At 47.6% G+C, this 20,952-nt stretch overlaps 1 protein-coding gene across 1 annotated transcript; it reads left to right on the top strand.

The window, feature by feature from the left end:
* The first annotated feature begins 1,467 nt into the window (after window positions 1–1,467).
* LOC311359461 (semaphorin-3F-like) lies at window positions 1,468–20,449 on the top strand. Its single transcript, XM_084479481.1, has 18 exons — window positions 1,468–1,597; window positions 9,011–9,149; window positions 11,549–11,709; window positions 12,296–12,358; window positions 12,715–12,834; window positions 13,371–13,464; window positions 13,716–13,835; window positions 14,393–14,538; window positions 14,948–15,062; window positions 15,456–15,525; window positions 15,610–15,754; window positions 16,235–16,457; window positions 17,098–17,186; window positions 17,603–17,644; window positions 17,743–17,900; window positions 18,146–18,213; window positions 18,543–18,667; window positions 19,383–20,449. The coding sequence occupies exons 2-18, from the start codon at window positions 9,032–9,034 to the stop codon at window positions 19,827–19,829; spliced, it is 2,304 nt and encodes a 767-aa protein (XP_084335607.1). The 5' UTR covers window positions 1,468–1,597; window positions 9,011–9,031; the 3' UTR covers window positions 19,830–20,449.
* Window positions 20,450–20,952: the final 503 nt, after the last annotated feature.

Consider the following 20,952-nt stretch of genomic DNA (forward strand, 5'->3'; position numbering starts at 1 on the left):
GTGCACTCGTGGCAGCAGTCCTCAACAAGCAAGTAGAGCTGGAAAAAGAAAATGTGGAAGGAAGCATACAGTCCCATTATTTTCCGTTGAGCCAGCACTACATACTCCAACAGATGTCCCTAATCCCATAATGGGCTGCTTTCGCCACACTGACATATCATATGCACATATCAAAGGTTGGGTTAGCCTCACTTGTGTTGAACTAGGCCTACTTGTGTTGAACTAGGCCTCACTTGTGTGGAACTAGGCCTACTTCTGTAATACTATGTTTTGTGTTACAAGGGCACCTACTTAGAACAATCCTTTTATTCCCCCTAGCTATGTCTCAAAATAGGTCTACATGAATCAAGCAATAAAACCCTGTGTTAAACAGAGGTTACTGTGTGCAACCATTCTGTTACAAAATAATACAATACTGAACATGTACAATATACTACTGGATTCCCAAATGCTCTCATTGGAGTAAATATAATGGCATAACTGTGTTTGGACTTGTAAATGTGTAACTTTTCAGTCTATAAATCCATTTGGCAGGGAACCTAAACTATACAACGACAGACTGTACAATTAAAACGGTTATTGCAACGCAATCCTGATTGGTTGATGGTTGATTGAAACGTCCACATGACTGACGTGCCGCACACACCTGCACCAATTAACCTCAAGTCACGTGTCCTGAAACCGGTCCTGCGTTATAGTGTGGCTGTTGCGTTTGGTGATGGACTTTTAAGTATTGCATTGTGTATCCCTTAAGTCATTCTCCTGTCTTTTCCCTCATCAATCGCATCATGCTGTGATTCGAAGAAAGCCTTTTTTTTGGGGGGGGGGGGGGGGGGGGGGGGGGGGGGTCTCCTGTACTCTTGTGTACCAGTCCAGTGTCCATCCATCAACGTCTATAGACAAGGGCATTCATTCGCCCGGAGATTCTTGGCATTCCGAGGTGCCCTTTCTTCGGCGTGACAGCCTGTGTTGGACTGCACAATAATGTGGAAACTACTTCTAGACAGCCATAACAAAAAGCCCCCCCCCCCCCCCCTCCTCCACGAAGTTAAATGGCTTCTAGTGTAGCTGTGAGCTGTCAGGGTCCCGAAGCCCTGCCCACCCCAGGCATGGTGTGAGAAACCCTCCAGGATTACGTCTCATCCTGGCAGGGAGAGGGTTAAATGGTTACGGTCCACTTGATTCTTCCCGATTTGTAGAGGGGTGGGGAGCTCGCTTTGTTTCAGTCAGTGGTGTCATGGAGAAAGACGGAACAAGTGCGGAGAAGTGGTCGTGTGGAAACACCTGCGGACATGCTGCGCAACTTCTGGACGTGTCACACGTTGGGTTGAAGGAGTCTGCTTATTGACGCTATAAAAGAGAGAAAAAAAGGTTAATTACTCTGAATTGGCAAGCAACATTTATTTTATTTATTTTTTTACTTCGGAAACGCGAGACGGTGACGTGATTAGGACCACCGGGTTGTTAAGTGGATAAGGAGAGAGGACCGGAGGAAAAGTTGAGTGCGTTCACGGTGGGAACCGTCGAGGAGCGGGTTTAACGTGGAGGTCCGAGTCACCGCATCCCTGCAGACCCGAGCAGAGACCACCGCTCTGAAGTGAGTTTCTGATTTATACCTCAAGCCCTGAGCCATCCATTATCATCATTTTGAGCACAACTAACTGTCGTTGTAAGGTTTATTTAGGTCCGTCTACTTTACCTCAATAGACCTAAATTATTCATACGCACATATAAAACCTACTGATGGAACAAGGATATATATTTTTTTTTTTTGCCATCTGACTTAAGATTGTTGTTGTTTAGGCTACTATGTAGGCCTATTAAAAATGTTGGCTTGTTCTTATAAGGTAAGCGATGAATTAAAATGTATTGTTATTCATTAATTTTTTTTATAGTAATGTTTATCCAGTAATGATGTAAGGCTTGAAGTGTTTATTATTCAAGCTATTAAAGGAACATCGTTTTCTTATCAACTTGACCATGAGAACATGCCAGAGGGATATTTTGGTTTTGTTAGCATAATGTTTAAAAAATGTATGAAAACAGAACAAAAATGTAATGAATGCCCAACGGTCCACTGATATGTCAACCAAAAATATGTGATCTGAACAAGAAACAACAGTGATAAAACCTCATTATTTATATGCCTATTATTTATAGGAAATTAGCAATCCACCTTTCACCTTGGTTCATCCCTTCTCACACTGATAACGTTTTGTTACATTGCCTAGTGAGACAGAGACTAGACTCCCACAGGCCAGAAAAAGCATGCCAATAAGAGGGATTTGTGGCATTCCCCCAAAATGAAAATAGGAAAACTAAGACTTGTCAGCTAAGATCAAGTGATAAAGTTAGCTGCTTAGAGAAAGTGTACTTGAGTCTGACTCGTGGTCAGACTTAGTAGGTCTACAACATACCAGAATGTTCTATTCCTAAATTGGCACACACAATTCAATCATAAACAAATACAGTTGTGGTGGTTTTACGACTGGACAAACATAGGCCTATATAAACTCAATTCCTTTTTCAATTTGACTTGGGGAATCTTAATGTGTAAAACATTTTCTGGTCTGCCCGTCATGGACAGGACAGTGAAGATTGACGAGAGAGTGTGTATAAACAGCAAGAAGATGACATGTACCATAGGACCGCTATCGAACCTTAGATGTTGATATTATAGACACTTTGGCATGGTTCTCTCCCCAGCGGATCAAGCGACCAGGGTGCCCATCCTATATCAGGGTCTCAGAACAGTCCGAGACGGTCAGAGATATAGTTTGACTTTTCCCCCCTCAAGGACGTCCGAGAAGTGTGGAGCTTGAAGCGTGATCCACCGCAAGCAGGGCTCAAGTGGAGGGTTAAGGGGGGATCGGGCCTACCTTGAAGGCTCCTGGGAGCCTTTGTGTGGGAACCATCTAGGCCTAATTACTGCGTCTCTACCCCCCCCCCCCCCCCCCCCTCGAGTCATGAGACCTAATGGGTCCGCGGTGAATCCTGGGATTTAGGGAGCGCTCCTGACGGCTACGGGGGAATTACTTTGGGTGGAGTTGGTTTGGAGGGCTGCCAGCTGGATTACTGTATGTGTCGCCAGCTCCTTGATGTGCTTTACACACTTTTGGGTTAGCATAACACGGCGTGGCAGCCGTCTCACATCTTTGTCGGCGGCGGGAGATTAACATTCCTCTTTTGGCCTCCGCTCAAAAACACTTTTTCAGACGTGGGATTAGATTCTCGAGGCGTCGTGGACCTTTTACCTCTGGGACTGTGAAACGCTTCTGGTATTCTGATGTATAGATTTTTCATACTTTTTCATTCGTGCGAGTCATTTAACAAAGCCCATTTCTTAGTTGCCCTGACGACAATGAAGTGGTTCCTGTTAAAGACAGGAATTCCTGTTAAAGACTGTTAAAGACTAGTGAAACGACATAGTAGCCTCAGTCCGTCCTGGAGAATCGTCCTTGAGCGTGTTTTGCTGAGGAGAGTGGGGGCTGACACATCGGGCCCCCCTAAGACCTGTTGCCATGACTACCTGTGTAAGTGTGGCATCAGGGGTCAGCTAACGGCTTTGTGTGTGTGTGTGTGTGTGTGTGTGTGTGTGTGTGTGTGTGTGTGTGTGTGTGTGTGTGTGTGTGTGTGTGTGTGTGTGTGTGTGTGTGTGTGTGTGTGTGTGTGTGTGTGTGTGTGTGTGTGAGATTTGTTTTGACAATACACCACCTCAAAAATAGGAATCAATGGATGCCTTGTTTTTAAATAAATAAATACTAATAATTTTACTAAGTTATTGACTTCAAGCAGTTAATACACAGCTTTTATTGTGCCAAGACAAATGTTGGCATGTTCAGACAGCCTGGTAACATTTGTTAAATATTGTCCCATACCTTGACTAATGTATATTTAAAAACATTTTCAAATCTGAATTTCAAATTGCATTGGATTGAAATTGACATTACGTGCAAAATATTATTGAATGTATGTTTGTACCCTCTGAGTAAAATACATGAGAGCCAATATTCTTGACTGAATGTGTGTGTGTACTATGAGAACCACAGAGCATTCCATCACTCACTCACTCACTCACTCTGAATGTGTAATTTACACCAGCAAATATTTTCCAACAACATCAACATAATTCCTGTCGTTATTGATCACAGTGTGAATGTGTGACCCCCCACAAAAGAGTGTGACCCCTTTTGTGAATGTCCTGCTCCATCAGAATGTCTGGAATTTCTTCCGGGCATTAAAAAAGCTAATACTTAATGTTGTTAAGTAGTCTATTTCTAAAGCACAGTAGTAACACTACTTTGGGGATAAATTGCCATTGGGTGCAGGAATGTGTAAAGTAGCAGGATTTCAAGATGGGTTGGATAAACGCGTCACTGCTTTACCCCACTTTTGACTTTGCTTCCATGTATTGGAAGCAAAGACATCATTTCTTCTCAGACATAATTACAGACATAATTTCTTCTCACTATTTTCAGATCCACATCTTTCCATCTTATCTCGCACTCTCCACCCACTCATCACTGTGGCTGGGGTCTGGTCTTTTATACTCACTGCTGGTTACTACCCTGAGCGGTATTTTGCTTTTAGCTATTAGCATTCTTCAGAGTAATAAACCCTGTAATAAACTACCATGTTTGCGTGACACAAGCAAAAGCACCGTGTGACCAACAGAAGCAGTGTACAGTGTACACATGAACCTGTGTTGACCCTAGGCTTGTATCATCTCTGCTCTGCTGTCAGATGGCAGAGAGTATAAACGGATGATAAAGTCGTCTCCTGCTGCCCTTGCCAGCCCTGGTTATAGACACTGAGATTAAAAGTGTTCAGCTTTGAAGATAATGTCTGATAATGAGATTTTAATGCATTGGCGCTCTTGCATGATCACTTGGACCCTGAAGCTGTCTGAAACCGGGGTCATGCACATGAGGGAGAACATGACTATTTCCACATATCTTAGAGGGTCATATCTTATACATTGGCCTCTGTATTGATTGATCGGAAAAACGTAATTGAAAATTGATCAGAATTTTTTTTCTGTACTAAGTATGGTCAGGTCACTGTTTGAAACTGTGTGTGTGTGTGTGTGTGTGTGTGTGTGTCTTACAGGCTTATTACGTACTATTAATACGGCCGCAGCGTGTGCGCCGAGGTCATAAAGCATGCATGCGCGTCACGATCTTCAAAAGCAGACGCGGCCCGGCTTCCGCGCGCCAGAATGTCACCCCCTAATCCCCCCCCCCCCTCCCCGTGCGGCCCGTCCCCTCCTAAGGCCGCGGCAGCTTTGACGGCGAGCGGTATTGTCCGCTGGCGTCAACGACACCATGTGAGGAGAGATACTCTCTCAGCTGTTCCCGACCGCAGGATATGAACTCCCTCCCAATTCTGGACGGCTCCTGGATCACCACCAATGGCAGAGCCTCTGTTCATCAGGTGGTTATTAGTGGTGGGGGGTAGGAGTGTGTAGGGGGGGGGGGGGGGTGGAACATGACAGGGGTGCCCCATATCTGGAATGCACTCATCCCTTTGTTATCCCCCAAGGCCTTGTTTGTTTATTTTTAGCGCTGTAGTTTGTCATATTTTGCGTCAGCGGGCCTACCTCATTCTCTCCCTACTCTCCCCTTACTCTCCCCCCTACTCTCCCCTCTCCCTACTCTCCCCTCTCCCTACTCTCCTCTATTCTCCTTCTCTCCCCTACTCTCTCCCTACCCTCTCCCTACCACTCTCTACTACTCTCTCCTACTCACTCTCTACTACTCTCTCCTGCTCTCTCCCGCCTCTCTCCTTACTCTCCCCTTCGGCCGTAGGGCTTTATCTTGCTAAGGCTGAGGGGAATCAAACAGTAAAACGAAACACAACATGGCAGAAAAAGGGGTTCTTGTCACCACACACGATGGCGTTGTTGTGAGGGGGGGGGGGGGGGTGCCATCAAAAACAGCTGCAGCGTATGAATAGCACGGAAAATAACTGCAGCAGCGGGGAGAGGAATGCCGCCTTTATTGTGCAAATGACGAGCGCAAAGCGCAGGGAAACAGGTGTCACAATACGGCAGGGGGGGGACAGGGAGATTTGTGCAGTCGGGCAGGAGGGGTGACGCTCGCTTTAATGGACCCCTGCTCATGTGGCGCAGCCTTGGCCACGGTGATAGGGCTTTGAGGTGGGGGGTGGGTGGGACTGGGATCTCTGGGGGCAGGATTTACAAGCAGGCACAAGCCTTGGCGGGGCGGCGGGCCGGGGCGGGGGGGGGGGGGGGGGAGTTTTGGATCACCACGCACATGAATACGGGGTGACGTTAGCGCCCTGCTTCGGTCCTGTTGCGTGGGGAGAGCCCATCGCCGCTGGCATTTGGGTCGCTCAGGCACCACGGGACCGAGAGACCGAGGCCCGTCCCTGAACCCAGGCCAGCTTTATGACAGTCCAGCTTTATGGTAGTCCAGCTTTGATTATAGTCCAGGTTTTATTATAGTCCAGGTTTCATTATAGTCCAGGTTCATTTTAGTCAAGGGTCATTTTAGTCCAGGTTCATTTTAGTCCAGCTCTATGATAGTCCAGCTTTTATTGTAGTCCAGGTTTTGTTAGTGGTTCGTTCTTTCACCTTGTAATTTGGTGTTGTATATTTATATGCAACATATGTAATTGTACATCTTTCTTTGTCTAAATAGTGTACAGTTGTATTTGGAATGTGAAAGTTGTTTTAACATTTATATCGGGTGAATCCAGGGTTTTTCTTGCCCATAATAAGGATTCATAATAATGCCATAATGACGTGTATATTTTTATATATATAACAAGAAAAGCTATTTGACATGGCCAGACTATGAAACCGTATCCCAGTCTCATCTTCGCCTGGCTCTTACTACTGACGATGGCGTCAGGTGGAATTTATAGCACAACATAGCATCGTACATTCATTATGGAGGCAACGCGACACACTACGCTCAGAAAGACGACTCGGTCACCGCACTCAAGGAAGTTATTTGAGTTACACTTAACATGGAGAGAGACTAGAGAGAGAGAGAGAAAGGGAGAGATCCTAAATAACAAGTGTGACAATGAGTCGGGTGACTATAGTTATGTTATAGTCATTATTATTTTTGCAATGCTGAAACCATACAGAGGAAGACTTGGCGATCGACGGTCCCTCCTCGGTTCTGTAAACGTTTACTCTCACTGTTCAGACTTTATGTCATGTTTACCAGAACACTTTGCACTTTCTCTCTGCTTTGATCTTGGTGTGGAGTTGTGGGGTTAAACACAATGTGGTTGTTACTAAGACGGAACGATGAGGATGATATCAATAAAAAAATGTATATATATACAGGACACTCGAGTTGAAGCACAGTGAGCACGTTAGACTGTGTTGTTTGAGGAGTGGATGCATTATTTCGGTAAAACAGTAACATCCACGGCAAACTGAAATGGCTCAACACAGAGTAGTTGATGTTAGGGAGAGGCCGGCAACACCCAAACGGAAAACATCCGTTGTTAGGGAATGACCAGCACTTTGATTATTCAGTTTAGTTTGCACACTGTACTTGTGTTAACCACCGGCTATTAGTCTACCTGGGTCTGGACCGGTTTCTCTCTTTTTCTCTTTCTCTGTCTCTCCTGTCTGTCTAGGTGTGTCTGTCTGTCTGTGTGTCTCACTCTTCTTCTGTCTCTCCTCGTCTTGTCTGTCTCTCTCTCTGTCGGTCTCTCGCCGCATGTCTCTCTCCCTCTGTGTGTGTGTGTTGTCTGCCCGCCTGCATGTTGTAATTCCGAGCCGGGACTGTGTAAGCTGTCATTTAGCTGCCCATCCCTTCAGCTCAGCCCTGCCGAAGGATTTACTATATTCTGGGCAAACATTCTCCCCGGGGCCAATAATATCACACTGCAGTCACCTGCGGCTTGTAATTACTGCTGTGACGGTTTAGTACACACTTAACACGCACTCAGCCCTCTTCCTGTTGCCCTACCAACCTTCAAGCACCGCGCGAGTGGTTCATCCTCCTACCAGGGGTGGAGGGAAACGTTTAAAAAGAACACGTAGTTGAGCAGTGGATGGAGCAGTAGGAGAACAGGAGCGAAGTATGGGATCTTCCTCAAGCGCTGGTTGAGAAGGAAACAAGGGCGCACTCACACTAGGTCATCTGTACCATGCCTGAGTACGTTTGCCCCCTAAAGTCTAGATCGTTTGGCTAGTGTGAGCACGCCATCCGTACTCAAGTACAGTTCAATTCCGTGGCCTCAGTACACTTCGGAGAGGTGTGCTCAGGCCACGGTACAGATGCTAATGAGCCGACAAGCACGCACGGATACGCAACCTATATGCACAAGAGGCAACCGTACTCAGGCCCAGTTGAGATTGCCTAGTGTGAGCACAGGCTAGCGGCACAGTAGGGGGGGAGAGGCAATCGTACTTGAGTACGGTACAGGGCAACTTTGCCTAGTGTGAGTGCGCCCTAAGCCTTACGTAGATGCACCCGCTGGGCTGCGGCCGTTCTCTTTAAACGTTGACTGGGTTGGACTGTCACTATTCGGGTGGGGCAAAATAGAAGGTGGGGTGTGATTTCAGGGTTTGATTGATGGGATGTTTCAGTGGAGGAGCATTCATGCCTGCTTGCTTCTGTAGTAAAACAGCCTCCAGCTGTGATATCATTGATTAAACCATTCCGCACGAATTTGGTGATGCAGTCAGAGAAATGGATCAGATTTGACGTTGATGTATTTGACAAGGAAGGAAGTCCTTTATTCCTTGAGTCAGGAATAGGAAATCGGAAACCAGGTATGGAAATGGGAACTCGCCCACTCGAACCAATTAAATACTTTGTTTACAAGGATGTCACTGGATGTACCCTGCGACATCAGGTGTCAGTTGTAACTCTGCCTAGGGGAGAAGGCAAAGGCAAGAGAGGTTTTGTACAATATATATATTTTTTACATTATATTCAGTGTTCATCTCTCGACAAAGGGTGTCTCTGTATCTCTAGATCCACGTTGGCTTTAACCTTTTCCTCTTTAATCCCCAAAGGGAAACGCCGCTCTCCTCGCCATGGCAACCAGCCCCGTCCCCCTGCTACTCCCCTCTCTCCTGTACTTTTTGGGATGCTGTGTGTACTGTTGCCATGGTGACTTCCAGGCAGCCCCCAGGGTGTATCTCTCCTACAAGGGTAAGATGGATTATTTGCTCCTTCTATGATCGAAAAAAGTGTTTTTATTTTGATATTCATTTAAACATACTGAAGGACCCAGCACACATTGTAGCATTTTGAAACATGTGTATTCCAGAAGGTCAAAGGGTTTTATCATCAAATGCACAGTTAAATACAAGGTCATGCTGGAGATGAAATTCTTATGCAACAAGAATATAAGAATATAATATATATATGTTTTAAATATACAATACGTTTCACCATAAAATGTAGAATAAATAAAGGATAAAGTATATTTAAAATCAAATCATGAAGTTAAATCAAGCACCCAAATATTATAATCAAACTGCAGGTTGCGGTTAACTGCAGGTTAATGTACACAAACAGCAGTTAATGTATATTCTGTCGGCATGTTCGCAGCTGTATGAAACTCAATGCCAAATGTGAGTGGCGTGTTTTCCATGCACTGTGTAAACTGACAGTGTGTTTAGTGGGGACAGCTGCCCCTGACCGCGTCACTGTAGGCTTCAGCAGGTGATGTCACTCAGGAACGTCGGTTGTCGGTTTGGAGACGAGCAGTCCGACAACTGAATCATCTACCTCCATCTCTGTCTGACCACTGTAGTGGGACATTAGGACTGCATCTATATCACACTTTAATCCTGCAGACCCTAAGTGCCTTTAGTGCATCACATACACCCATTAACACACACATTTACACACCAACGGCGGAGTCAACCATGCGAGGGAACAGCCAGCCAGCTCGTGGGGAGCAATTAGGGTGAGGGGTCTTGCTCAGGGACACCTTGACACTAAGCTGGGTGGAGCCGGGAATCGATCCAGCATCGTTCCTGTTGCCAGACGACCAGCTCCCCACATCCTGAGCTGCTGCCCCCCCCCCTCGCTCCAAATTTGCCTTCAAAACGCTGGAGCTGCCAACCTGAATGACTGCAGTCATTAGGCGTTGGCACGTTGAGCGTTCGCCTTTCAATTCAATCCAGGGTTCGCCTGTTTGAGCCCCTGCGGTGTCGCAGCGAGCCAGTGTTTGATAGGCTCCTGGTACTGGGAAGTCCCTTTCACCTTAATGTCAAAAATAGCCTAGATTGGCTTATTTTCTATTGGCTTGGTGTTTGTGTGTGTGTGTGTGTGTATGTGTGTCTGTGTTTGCGTGCGTGCGTGCGTGCGTGTGTGTGTGTGTGTGTCCACACCCTGGTCTAACCCTGACCAACAGACCGTTGATCTTCAGGATGGATCCCAGTTTGGATCGGCTCCTGAGAATAGAAGCCTTTTCTAGGCAGACGGTCACGCCTTACAAACACGTGCACATTCACCTCCGACAAAAGGTTACGCCACGCGCCCCGCGGCGCCGCGATGTTTGGGATGCTCCGTGGATTCTGTCTTTTGATCCGTGATGCACATGCAGCGTGTTAGTGTCAGGCCACGCCTCCCTGTGTCTGCGCGGAGGACATCGGTGGCGGCTGTCATGAGAAGACGCAGTCAAAGACTTCATGTTGAGGGAATGTAAAGTATTTCATGGCTGTGCCGTGTAACTATTACAACATGGAGGGGGATGTTTCATGACCATCAAATAGATGGTTCAACATTATAAAGAACAAAACCTCAAACATCCAACATTTCCCATACATTTCTAATACGTGTCTGCAAATTATTAGCAGTTTTATTGTTATGTACGTATTTATTGTTATTGTCAAATGTTTTTTACCTCTTCCTACGTTAATTTGCTACCGTAGAATTCAACCGACAGCCCATCTTTTTATATTCCCTTTGAAAACTCCCTATTCTTCTCTTCTTCTCCAAAACTGTGGTGTTGTTTGTGGTGGTGTCGTTGGTGGTTGTGGTCTTGGTGCTGGTTGTGTTGGTTGTGTTGCTGGTGTCTGTGTTGGTGTGGATGGGGTTGGCATTGGTGATTGTGTTGTTGTTGGCGGTGGCTGTTTTATGGATGATGTGTTGGTATTGGTGGTTTGTGTTTGGTGGTGGTGGCTGTGTTGTTAATGGAGTTGCTGGTGATGGTGTTGGTGATGATGGTTTGTGTTCCTGGTGGCTGTGTCGCTGGTGTTGACGATGGTTTGTGATGGTGTTGGTGATGATGGTTTGTGTTGGTGTTGATGATGGTCTGTGATGGTGTTGGTGATGATGGTTTGTGTTGCTAGCGGCTGTGTCGCTGGTGTTGACGATGGTTTGTGATGGTGTGTTGGTGATGATGGTTTGTGTTGCTGGCGGCTGTGTCACTGGTGTTGACGATGGTCTGTGATGGTGTGTTGGTGATGATGGTTTGTGTTGCTGGCGGCTGTGTCGCTGGTGTTGACGATGGTCTGTGATGGTGTGTTGGTGATGATGGTTTGTGTTGCTGGCGGCTGTGTCGCTGGTGTTGACGATGGTCTGTTCCGTGTGGACAGAGCTGATGGAGACGCGGACGGCCCGGCCCTTCTCCTTCTCCTTCAACACCAGCGACTACCGCATCCTGCACATGGACCAGGACCAGGGCCGGCTCTACCTGGGCTGCCGAGAGTACCTGGTGGCGCTGGACATGCACAACGTCAACAAGGAGCCGCTCATCGTAAGCCTCGCTCCTCTGAGAACCTCCTTCACTTTGGGTCATCAGAAGTCTTTCTCCCAAGGCGACTTGTAGTTAAAGGTGACGTATTATACCACCAGGTGTGAGTGTGATCAGCCGTTACAAGCCGTTTTGAAAATCGGCCTCTTCTCACATCACAAGTGGGCGTGTCCACCTAGCTGTGTGCCGGATAGATCAGTCTACCAGCCTTCCCAGTGGACTGTAGCAAACGTTGCTCATCTATCCATCATACAACTAGGTGGAAACGCCCACTTGTAATGTAAGAAGAGGCTGATGTTAAAAATGGCTTGTAACGGCTAATGACTCACACCTGGTGGTATAATGTCACCTTTAATCGAGATGTCGTTGAAGGAACCGGTAAAGGGTTTTGGGGCATGGCGCTCAAGTCAACTCAACCGGTGGGGCTGAAGTCCTAGTTGACGTGTACGTTGTGGATCTCGCTCAAAAATATGGGTTCTCAAATAGGACCCAAAGAATATTCCCAGATGAGTCTGTCACAACTCTTAGAGTCTGCCTTCTGGTTGATCATGAAGTTGACCCATTGTTGTGTCATCTCTCCGTGCCTCAGATCCACTGGCCGGCGTCTGCAGAGAGGAAAGCGGAGTGCCGGATGACTGGGAAGGGGGGGCAGGTCAGTCTGTCCTGCACTCAATGAATATTCATGTCATTAACAGTGCGCTTTGATATGCCACATCAGAGGTAATTATGTGCATGTTCAATGTGGAACTTTCATTTCAGTTGAACAATCATTCTGTTTCATATTTTTCCGTATAATTCGTATTTAATATGTGTACGTATATTTAATTTTTGTGTGTTTGTCTTCTTCGTTTTGCTGTACTTTTAGTTTTGTCTTTCTTTTTTCTATTCTCTATTTTCTATTTTGTGTCTTATTCCTTGACAATAGCACCATTACCCTAGCTCTTTTGGACGTGTGTGTGATTGAATATCATAACATCATTCTGGATGTAAAATGTGTTTCTTGACCAGGGAGAATGTGCCAACTTTGTGCGTCTGATGGAGCCGTGGAACAGGACCCACCTGTACACCTGCGGGACGGGGGCCTACAAACCCGTCTGCACCTTCATCAACCGGGGCTGGAGGGCAGAGGTGCACTGAAACGCACACTCACACGGCTACACACACTCACACACTCACACGGCTACACACACTCACACACTCACACGGCTACACACACTCACACACTCAACGCCTACACACATGCACACACACAAAAACACACTGAAACGCACACTCAAACGGCTACACACACTCACCCACTCAACGCCTACACAAACGCACACGCACACAAAATCACACTGAAATGCACACGCACTGAAACGCACACTCAAAATCACACACACACACACACACACACACACACACACACACACACACACACACACACACACACACACACACACACACACACACACACACACACACACACAACCATGGCTTTTTTCCCCACCCATGCCCTCAACCAGGTTATTTCATTTTTCACACACATGTTGTGCAGCAGTCACCGTGGTTACGTCCACCCCCCCCCCCCCCCCCCCCCCCCCCCGGCTTCTGTCTTCCTGTATAACTATGATTTATAAGACAATAAGCGGACTACCCAGTGGTCGTCTCCTCTCCCTCTCCAGGACTACGTGTTCAGACTGGTCCCGGGCCAGGTGGATTCTGGGAAGGGGAAGTGTTCGTACGACCCCCGGAGAGCCAACGCCGCCACGCTCATTAGTGAGTCTCACTCTTTTTGGTCGTCACTCTGACGACCTTTCCTGTGACCTTTGTGACCTTTCCTTGCTTTTTTTTTTTCCTTCGGGTCTTTTAATTTCAAACGCTGTATTGTTACCCTGGCAACGAGCCCTATCCCGTGGTTTGTCTCTGTCTCTCTCTCGCTCTCTGTGTGTCCCTGTCCCTTTGTTTGTGTCTCTCGCCCTCTCTCACTCTCTCTCTCTCACTCTCTCTCACTCTCTGTACCTCTCTAGACGGTAACCTGTACGCGGGGGTCCACGTGGACTTCATGGGGACGGACCCCGCTATCTTCAGGACGCTGGGGGACCGGCCCGCCGTCCGCACGGAGCAGTACGACTCCCGCTGGCTCAACGGTAGCTCTCCACACACACACACACACACACTGTCCACTCCAGACCCCCACCGGACCCCCACCGGACCCCCACCAGACCCCCACCGGACCCCCACCTGATCCCCACCTGACCCCCACCTGACCCATGTACATGTAATGCTAGGAGGAAAGGAGGGGGATTGTCTCTGGATTGGGATGGGATGTAGCTTAGTGTTTATATAGTCTGACATAAAGACCAGTATTCACATCTTGGTAAATCCATTCTAGAAGACAAAAAGATCCGCCCTTGTTGTCTCTACCCACTAGTGCGCCAACCACAGAGGCAGTGTACCTTGTAGCGACCCGGGTTCGATTCCCGCTTCCTACGCTAGCTGTCGCTCCATCTCTTCTCCAACCTGCTTCCCGGTCTCTCTTCACTGTGCGGTCCATGAGGGCAACAAAAAAAAAAGCCCACAAAATAAAAAAGGGATCCAACTTGTTCACATTAGTAACATTAGTATCTTGATTGATTGATCTCTTTATTGAACACTCGCCTCACAACACTCCTCCCCCTCCTGGGACCTGACCTCTGACCCGTAGAGCCGGTGTTTGTGAAGATCCAGAAGATCCCTGACAGTGCGCAGGCCAACGACGACAAGCTCTACTTCTTCTTCAGGGAGAAGAGCCTGGACTCTACTGGGGGGAACAACCCCATCATGGTGTCCCGGGTGGGCCGCGTCTGTCTGGTGAGGACCCCCCCCCAACTAAACCCCTAACCCCCTAAACCCAACCCTCTAACCCTTTAACCCTAGTGAGGTCCGGTGAGGACCCCCTTACCCTAACCCCTAACCCCCTAAACCTAACCCCATCACGGTGTCCAGGCTGGGCCCCCTGTCTCTGGTGAGGACCACCCTAACCCCCTAACCTTATCCTTTAGCTCCTAACCACCTAACCATCTGACACTAACTCTATCTAACCCTAGCCATTTCACAACAAACCGCTCAAACACTTACACCACTAAACCCTCTCTCACTCCTGGACACTTAACACCTAACTCTAACCGCCTAACTCTTGAGACCTGAACACCACGATAAGCTCATATGTATCCACCATCCGCCTCATGAGTCACCCTGGACCTCTGGATTTGACTTGCAGAACGACGACGGAGGTCAAAGGTCGCTGGTCAACAAGTGGACCACCTTCCTGAAGGCGCGGCTGGTGTGCTCTGTAACCGGGGGCGACGGGGTGGAGACGCACTTCGACGAGCTGAGTAGGTCCACCACTAAAGGAGGACCCAAGCCCATACAGATTTGGTTTGCATTAGAGGGCTCCCTCTATGGGTTAACACGTGTTATCGCAGGCATTACCTCTGATTGATATGGTTACCCGGTCGTCGTTGATGGAGTTGATGGGACACACTCATCCTCTGCTTAATTAAACTGGATTTAGGGGTGTTTACCAGCATGAACAAAACCTGACAGTATGTTTAAAAGGAGGGGTCCGTTTGGTTCTTCTTTTAATGGCTGCTTTAAAGGTGACATATGTGTCACGCCAGGTGTGAGTGTGATTTAGCCGTTACAAGCCGTTTTGAAAATCAGCCTCTTCTGACATCACAAGTGGGCGTGTCCACTCCTTATGACGCAGACTCTTTGAACCTCTGCAGGGGACGTGTTCATCCTGCCCACGCAAGACGCCCGCAATCCCGTCGTGTACGGGGTCTTCGCCACCGCTGGGTAAGCAACAGGACAACAGCCACGCCCCTTTTACGGAAGGAGTTGTTGTTGTTTTTCTTACTTGTGGTGTCCTCTGGGGTTCAGGTCCGTGTTCAAAGGCTCCGCGGTGTGCGTGTACGCCATGTCCGACATCAGGAACGTCTTCAACGGGCCCTTCTCCCACAAACACGGACACAACTACCAGTGGACCCCCTACACGGGCAAGATCCCCTACCCCCGCCCCGGAACGGTGAGAACCCGCAGTGGTGTCAGTAGTTTCCTGTCTCTGAAACCATGTACGCCGCTCAGAGTTCTCATTGAAGAATGAAGATTCGAGTGCTTACTTGTCACAGTAGAAATTCACAACAAACTGGGCCAGTCGCGCAAACTACGACGTAAACAAACAAACGTTTAGCTTGTTGCATCATTTAGAGTCACCTTATTTAGTTAGGTTTGAGTTCAGTTTTCTTGGTGTTGTTGTCAACTGTGTTGATTGCTGAAATGTTGTGGTTGATGACTCTGTTGTTGTTATCAGGTTGTTGTTGACGTCATGTTTTCTTTATTGTGGTTGATACTGAAATTGTTTTTGTTGTTGTTGATGAAGATGCTGCAGATGGTGATGATGATGTTGTCGATGAGCATGTTGTTGTTGTTGTTGTTGTTAACGTGGTTGTCGTTGCTTTTGTTAACGTGGTTGTTGACGCGTTGTCTCCGGTGGTCCCCGCGGCAGTGCCCCGGGGGGACGTTCACCCCGGGGCTGCGCTCCACCAAGGAGTTCTCAGACGAGGCGGTGAACTTTGTGCGGGCGCACCCCCTCATGTACCAGCCCGTGTACCCGCTGCACAAGCGGCCCCTGGTGCTCAGCACGGCGGGGGACCACCGCTTCACCTCCGTCGCCGTGGACATCGTGGACGCCACCGACGGGAAGTACGAGGTGCTCTTCCTGGGAACAGGTGAGCTTTATACAAAACAAAGGAGGCGTGTGATCACCAGTTATTGCCGGAGGAAAAGGGGGCTGACTTTATTTTTTATTAGCCACAGATGCGGCCTAGTGGTTGTTGGTTGGTTGATGCATCACTCTGTACATTTGGTGTAAGGAAACTTTTGCGTATGTTGCAGAGATTTATACCTTGAAAGATGTTTGTAACATTGTAGCATGGCGTGCACAAAGGATTCACACATGAACATGCAGAAGCATTTTGAGGCCTTTATTCTGTGTATTTGGCAAGGTCCCATTAGGCATTCAAATCTCACATGTTCTTTCAATTTAGTGGATACTTCATCGTATCCAAAGTGACTTACAAGGAATGCTAAGAATACCATATTATTGGAATGACTATACAAGGTTTCAAGTAACAGGAAACAATTTTGTTTCTCGTATTTCACTTTGCTACGGATGTGCTTTGCTTATACTCGGTTAGCATAATGACCGTTTCACTCCTCCTACAATCATGGGTTTGGTGTTTTAAAGCACTGTTTAGGTTTGAGAGACAAACTGTTTAAGGCTCTGTATTCTGTTTATTATGTTTAACATCTAACTTGCTATATACAGTCGCAGTGAAGAAGTATACAGCTTAAAGTGTCTCCCTCCAGATCGGGGCACGGTCCAGAAGGTCATCGTTCTCCCTAAAGACGCCAGCAGCACGGAGCAGCTCATCTTGGAGGAGGTGGAGGTGTTCAGGGTAACGCCATCGCTTATATTTTACCTTCACTTTCAACAGGACCTCACATTGGGAACTTAAGTAACTTCAAGTCCTGATCTTAAATCTCTTTATTAACCATCACTTCATTTATATTTTACCTTCACTTTTAACAGGACCTCACATTGGGAACTTAAGTAACTTCAAGTCCTGATCTTAAGTCTCTTTATTAACCATCACTTCATTTATATTTTACCTTCACTTTCAACAGGACCTCACATTGGGAACTTAAGTAACTTCAAGTCCTGATCTTAAGTCTCTTTATTAACCATCACTCCATTTATATTTTACCTTCACTTTTAACAGGACCTCACATTGGGAACTTAAGTAACTTCAAGTCCTGATCTTAAATCTCTTTATTAACCATGACTTCATTTCCACTGTGTTTTTCCGGGCAGACTCCGACGACGATCAAAACGATGAAGCTTTCGTCCAAACGGGTGAGCGACGTGTTTACACTCAGTCCTGCAGCGTTCGGCTATATTAGGGATCATGAAGACCAGAGTTCAGTACGTTTGCCTCTGCCTCCGCTGTGCAGCAACAGCTGTACGTGACGTCGGACCGCGGGCTGACCCAGGTGTCCCTGCACCGCTGCGGCGTGTACGGCCGGGCCTGCTCCGACTGCTGCCTGGCCCGGGACCCCTACTGCGCCTGGGACGGGGAGACCTGCGCCTCCTTCACCCCCTCGGCCAAGAGGTCAGGGGTCAAGCGCTGACGCTGGCGGCTCAGAGGGCTGACCAGCTCGTCTCACCTCCACCACTTGAATTTATTATTTTATATCTATTATATCTATATTAAAGTTTCTTTTAAAATTTCAAAAATGTTAGAATTATCTTAAAATTCTTAAAATTCTCTGAAATATTAGAATTATAATTTTCTACAAATTGTACAAAATCCTCCTCCCCTGTTTTCTAAGACGTGTAGTTTGTCGTGTTTCTCAGGCGGAGCAGAAGGCAGGACGTGAAGCACGGAGACCCGCTGCGTCAGTGTCGCGGCTTCAACTCCAAAGGTACCGTGATCGCCGTGACAACCACACTATAGAAACCAACTGCCACACAGGAAGACTAAATCTAAGTACAAACACCAACTCAACCTATTCAAACAAAGGGCATCCTGCCGTCAAGTTTAACCGACAGAAACACAATATACGGTCAAACGACAGGGATGAGATGGTAATCCAAAACGATGGATCAATGTGTGTGTGTGTGTGTGTGTGTGTGTGTGTGTGTGTGTGTGTGTGTGTGTGTGTGTGTGTGTGTGTGTGTGTGTGTGTGTGTGTGTGTGTGTGTGTGTGTGTGTGTGTGTGTGTGTGTGTGTGTGTGTGTGTGTGTCCAGTAGAGAAGCGTCTGCGCGAGGCGGTGCAGTTCGGCGTGGAGGGCAGCAACGTGTTCCTGGAGTGTCAGCCGCGCTCGCCGCAGGCCAGCGTCAAGTGGCTGCTGCAGAAGGACGGCCGCAGGAAGCTGGTGAGTGGATCCGGTACGCAGACACACTGCACTGAAAATATCCTCTCCCATTGCCGTTTTGAAAATCTGCCTCTTCTGACATCACAAGTGGGCGTGTCCAACTAGATGACGGATAGATGAGCAACGTTTGCTACAGTCCACTGGGTAGGCTGGTGGACTGATCCATCCAGCACACAACAAGGTGGACACGCCCACTTGTGATGTCAGAAGAGGCATATCGGCTTATCACACACTATAATATGTTACCTTTAAGGAGAGGGTAGAGGTTTAGGGCCTCTTGCTCAAGGGCGCCTACAGGTTTAGGCTGTGGACATTAGGGGATCGAACCCAGAACCTTATCGGCTGGGAGTCTAACCACCAAAGTCACGACGCAATTCGGCCCCCCTTATCTTACACTCATTAAAGATAACGTAACCAGCCAATTTGAAATCGACCCGTTAGTAACATAACACATGGGAGTGTCCACCGAAATGTATGATAGAATGGTTGTGTCACGCTGGTTCACTCACTTCTCAGAGTGACCACTTCTCGGCGGGCCTCGAGACCAGACTGACCGTCCACGAGAAACCAAAACATAACTCCTGGAGATCTGATCTTCAGGAGATCCAGGAGAGGTCTCACAAGGCTGCCGCTTAGCTAAGAGAGGCAAACATTCGAAGCCAGGCTCCACATTGAGTGTGTGACGTGTGTATCCTCCCCCCCGCCCCCCGCCCAGCTGAACCGTGAGCACGAGGTGCTGAAGACGGGCCACGGCGTGCTGCTGAAGGAGCTGGTGCAGGGGGACGCCGGCGTCTACCACTGCCAGGCCACGGAGAACAACTACCGCCACACGGTGGCCCGCATCGCCCTGCGCATCCTGGACCGCGAGATCGTGGAGGCGCTCACCGCCACCGACGTGCCCCCGCTCCACCGCGGGCACGAGGCCGCCGCGCCCCCCGCCGGCGCCGACCCCCAGACCGCCGCCGGCGCCGCCTTCTCCTCCTCCTCCTCCCAGGCGGAGGTGCGTCTGATCGGCCAGTACTGCCAGGCCTACCTGGAGGAGCTGTGCCCCGGACAGAGCACCAAGCGCACCCACCGCCGGCACGCAGAGGCTGGGGGCTCCGGCTGCAAGCCCCCCTCCTCCTCCTCCTCCTCCTCCTCCTCTTTCCCACGCAGGCTGTAACCACGCCCACCTCCTCCCCCATAAGCCGTCCCCCATCCCGCCCTCTCATTCCGTCAGGCTTGCACACTGCTAGCACACTGCTAGCACACTGCTAGCACACTGCTAGCACATTGCTAGCACATCGTTAGCACACCGCTAGCACATGCCCCCCGGAACGATGCTATCACCTGTCTACAGCGTGCGGTTCAGGCGTGATCGAGAATGTACACATGCTACCGCTGATTTTTTCCAAAATGACACCTAACGATGATAAGAGAAGATGAGATTTAACACAAACGACATATACATCTAAATGTGGCTTGCTGGGATCTGCACATGGGAACAAAATGTAAAGGGACTAAAGAAGTACTCACAGGTAATCATTTACTTGTTGCACAAAAAAACTTCACCTTCATTTGTTGAAACTGTAAAGTTATTATTTCCCCATTTACTAGTGATTAAGGTTTAAGCATGTAAAAGGAACATATTTTATATTGTATTACTTTAAATAAGGGTGATTTTGTTTGTGCTTTGTTTTTAATGGACCATTTAGTAAGACAAATAAGTGTCCTATTTTAAGTTTAAGTTCTACCAAAATGGAAATATTTTTAAGTCTACCTATTTTTATATAAAAAAATAAAAGTTATGCATATTACACATTAAAAAAATACTTAGTGGTACTGGGGCAATGATGGAGGCAGTAAAAAAGTGGTCTGTCAAAAGGATTTCTGTATTAATTAACAACTCTCCAAGAATAATTTGAAATGTTTCAATGAGGATGCTGTTATTAATATTATGGGATAGAAGGTCATCCCTGCCTTGAACTGGTGACGCAATCTCTAAACGAGGTGATTCGATTTTGTTGTAAAATATGTTGTTTTTTTGCCATATTTCTAGATACTGAACTTTCAATCAACGTGTTGTGCTTTTCTATCTGTAGTTGATCTACATACTATTCTGTGTAATGCGTGTTGGGTTGCTGTGCTCGTAGTGGCTTAAGCCATATTGTTCATATTAAATATCTCTACTACTGCCTTCTATACAAACGTGAGTGGATCAGTGTGTTACGGTATGGATCGTATCATTGTTGTTTAAACTTACTCAAGATATCCATTGTTTTGGTTTCACCCATGTGTGTTTCTCT

The sequence above is a fragment of the Micromesistius poutassou genome (genome assembly GCF_964030765.1).
Source record: "Micromesistius poutassou genome assembly, chromosome: 15".
NCBI lineage: Eukaryota > Metazoa > Chordata > Actinopteri > Gadiformes > Gadidae > Micromesistius > Micromesistius poutassou.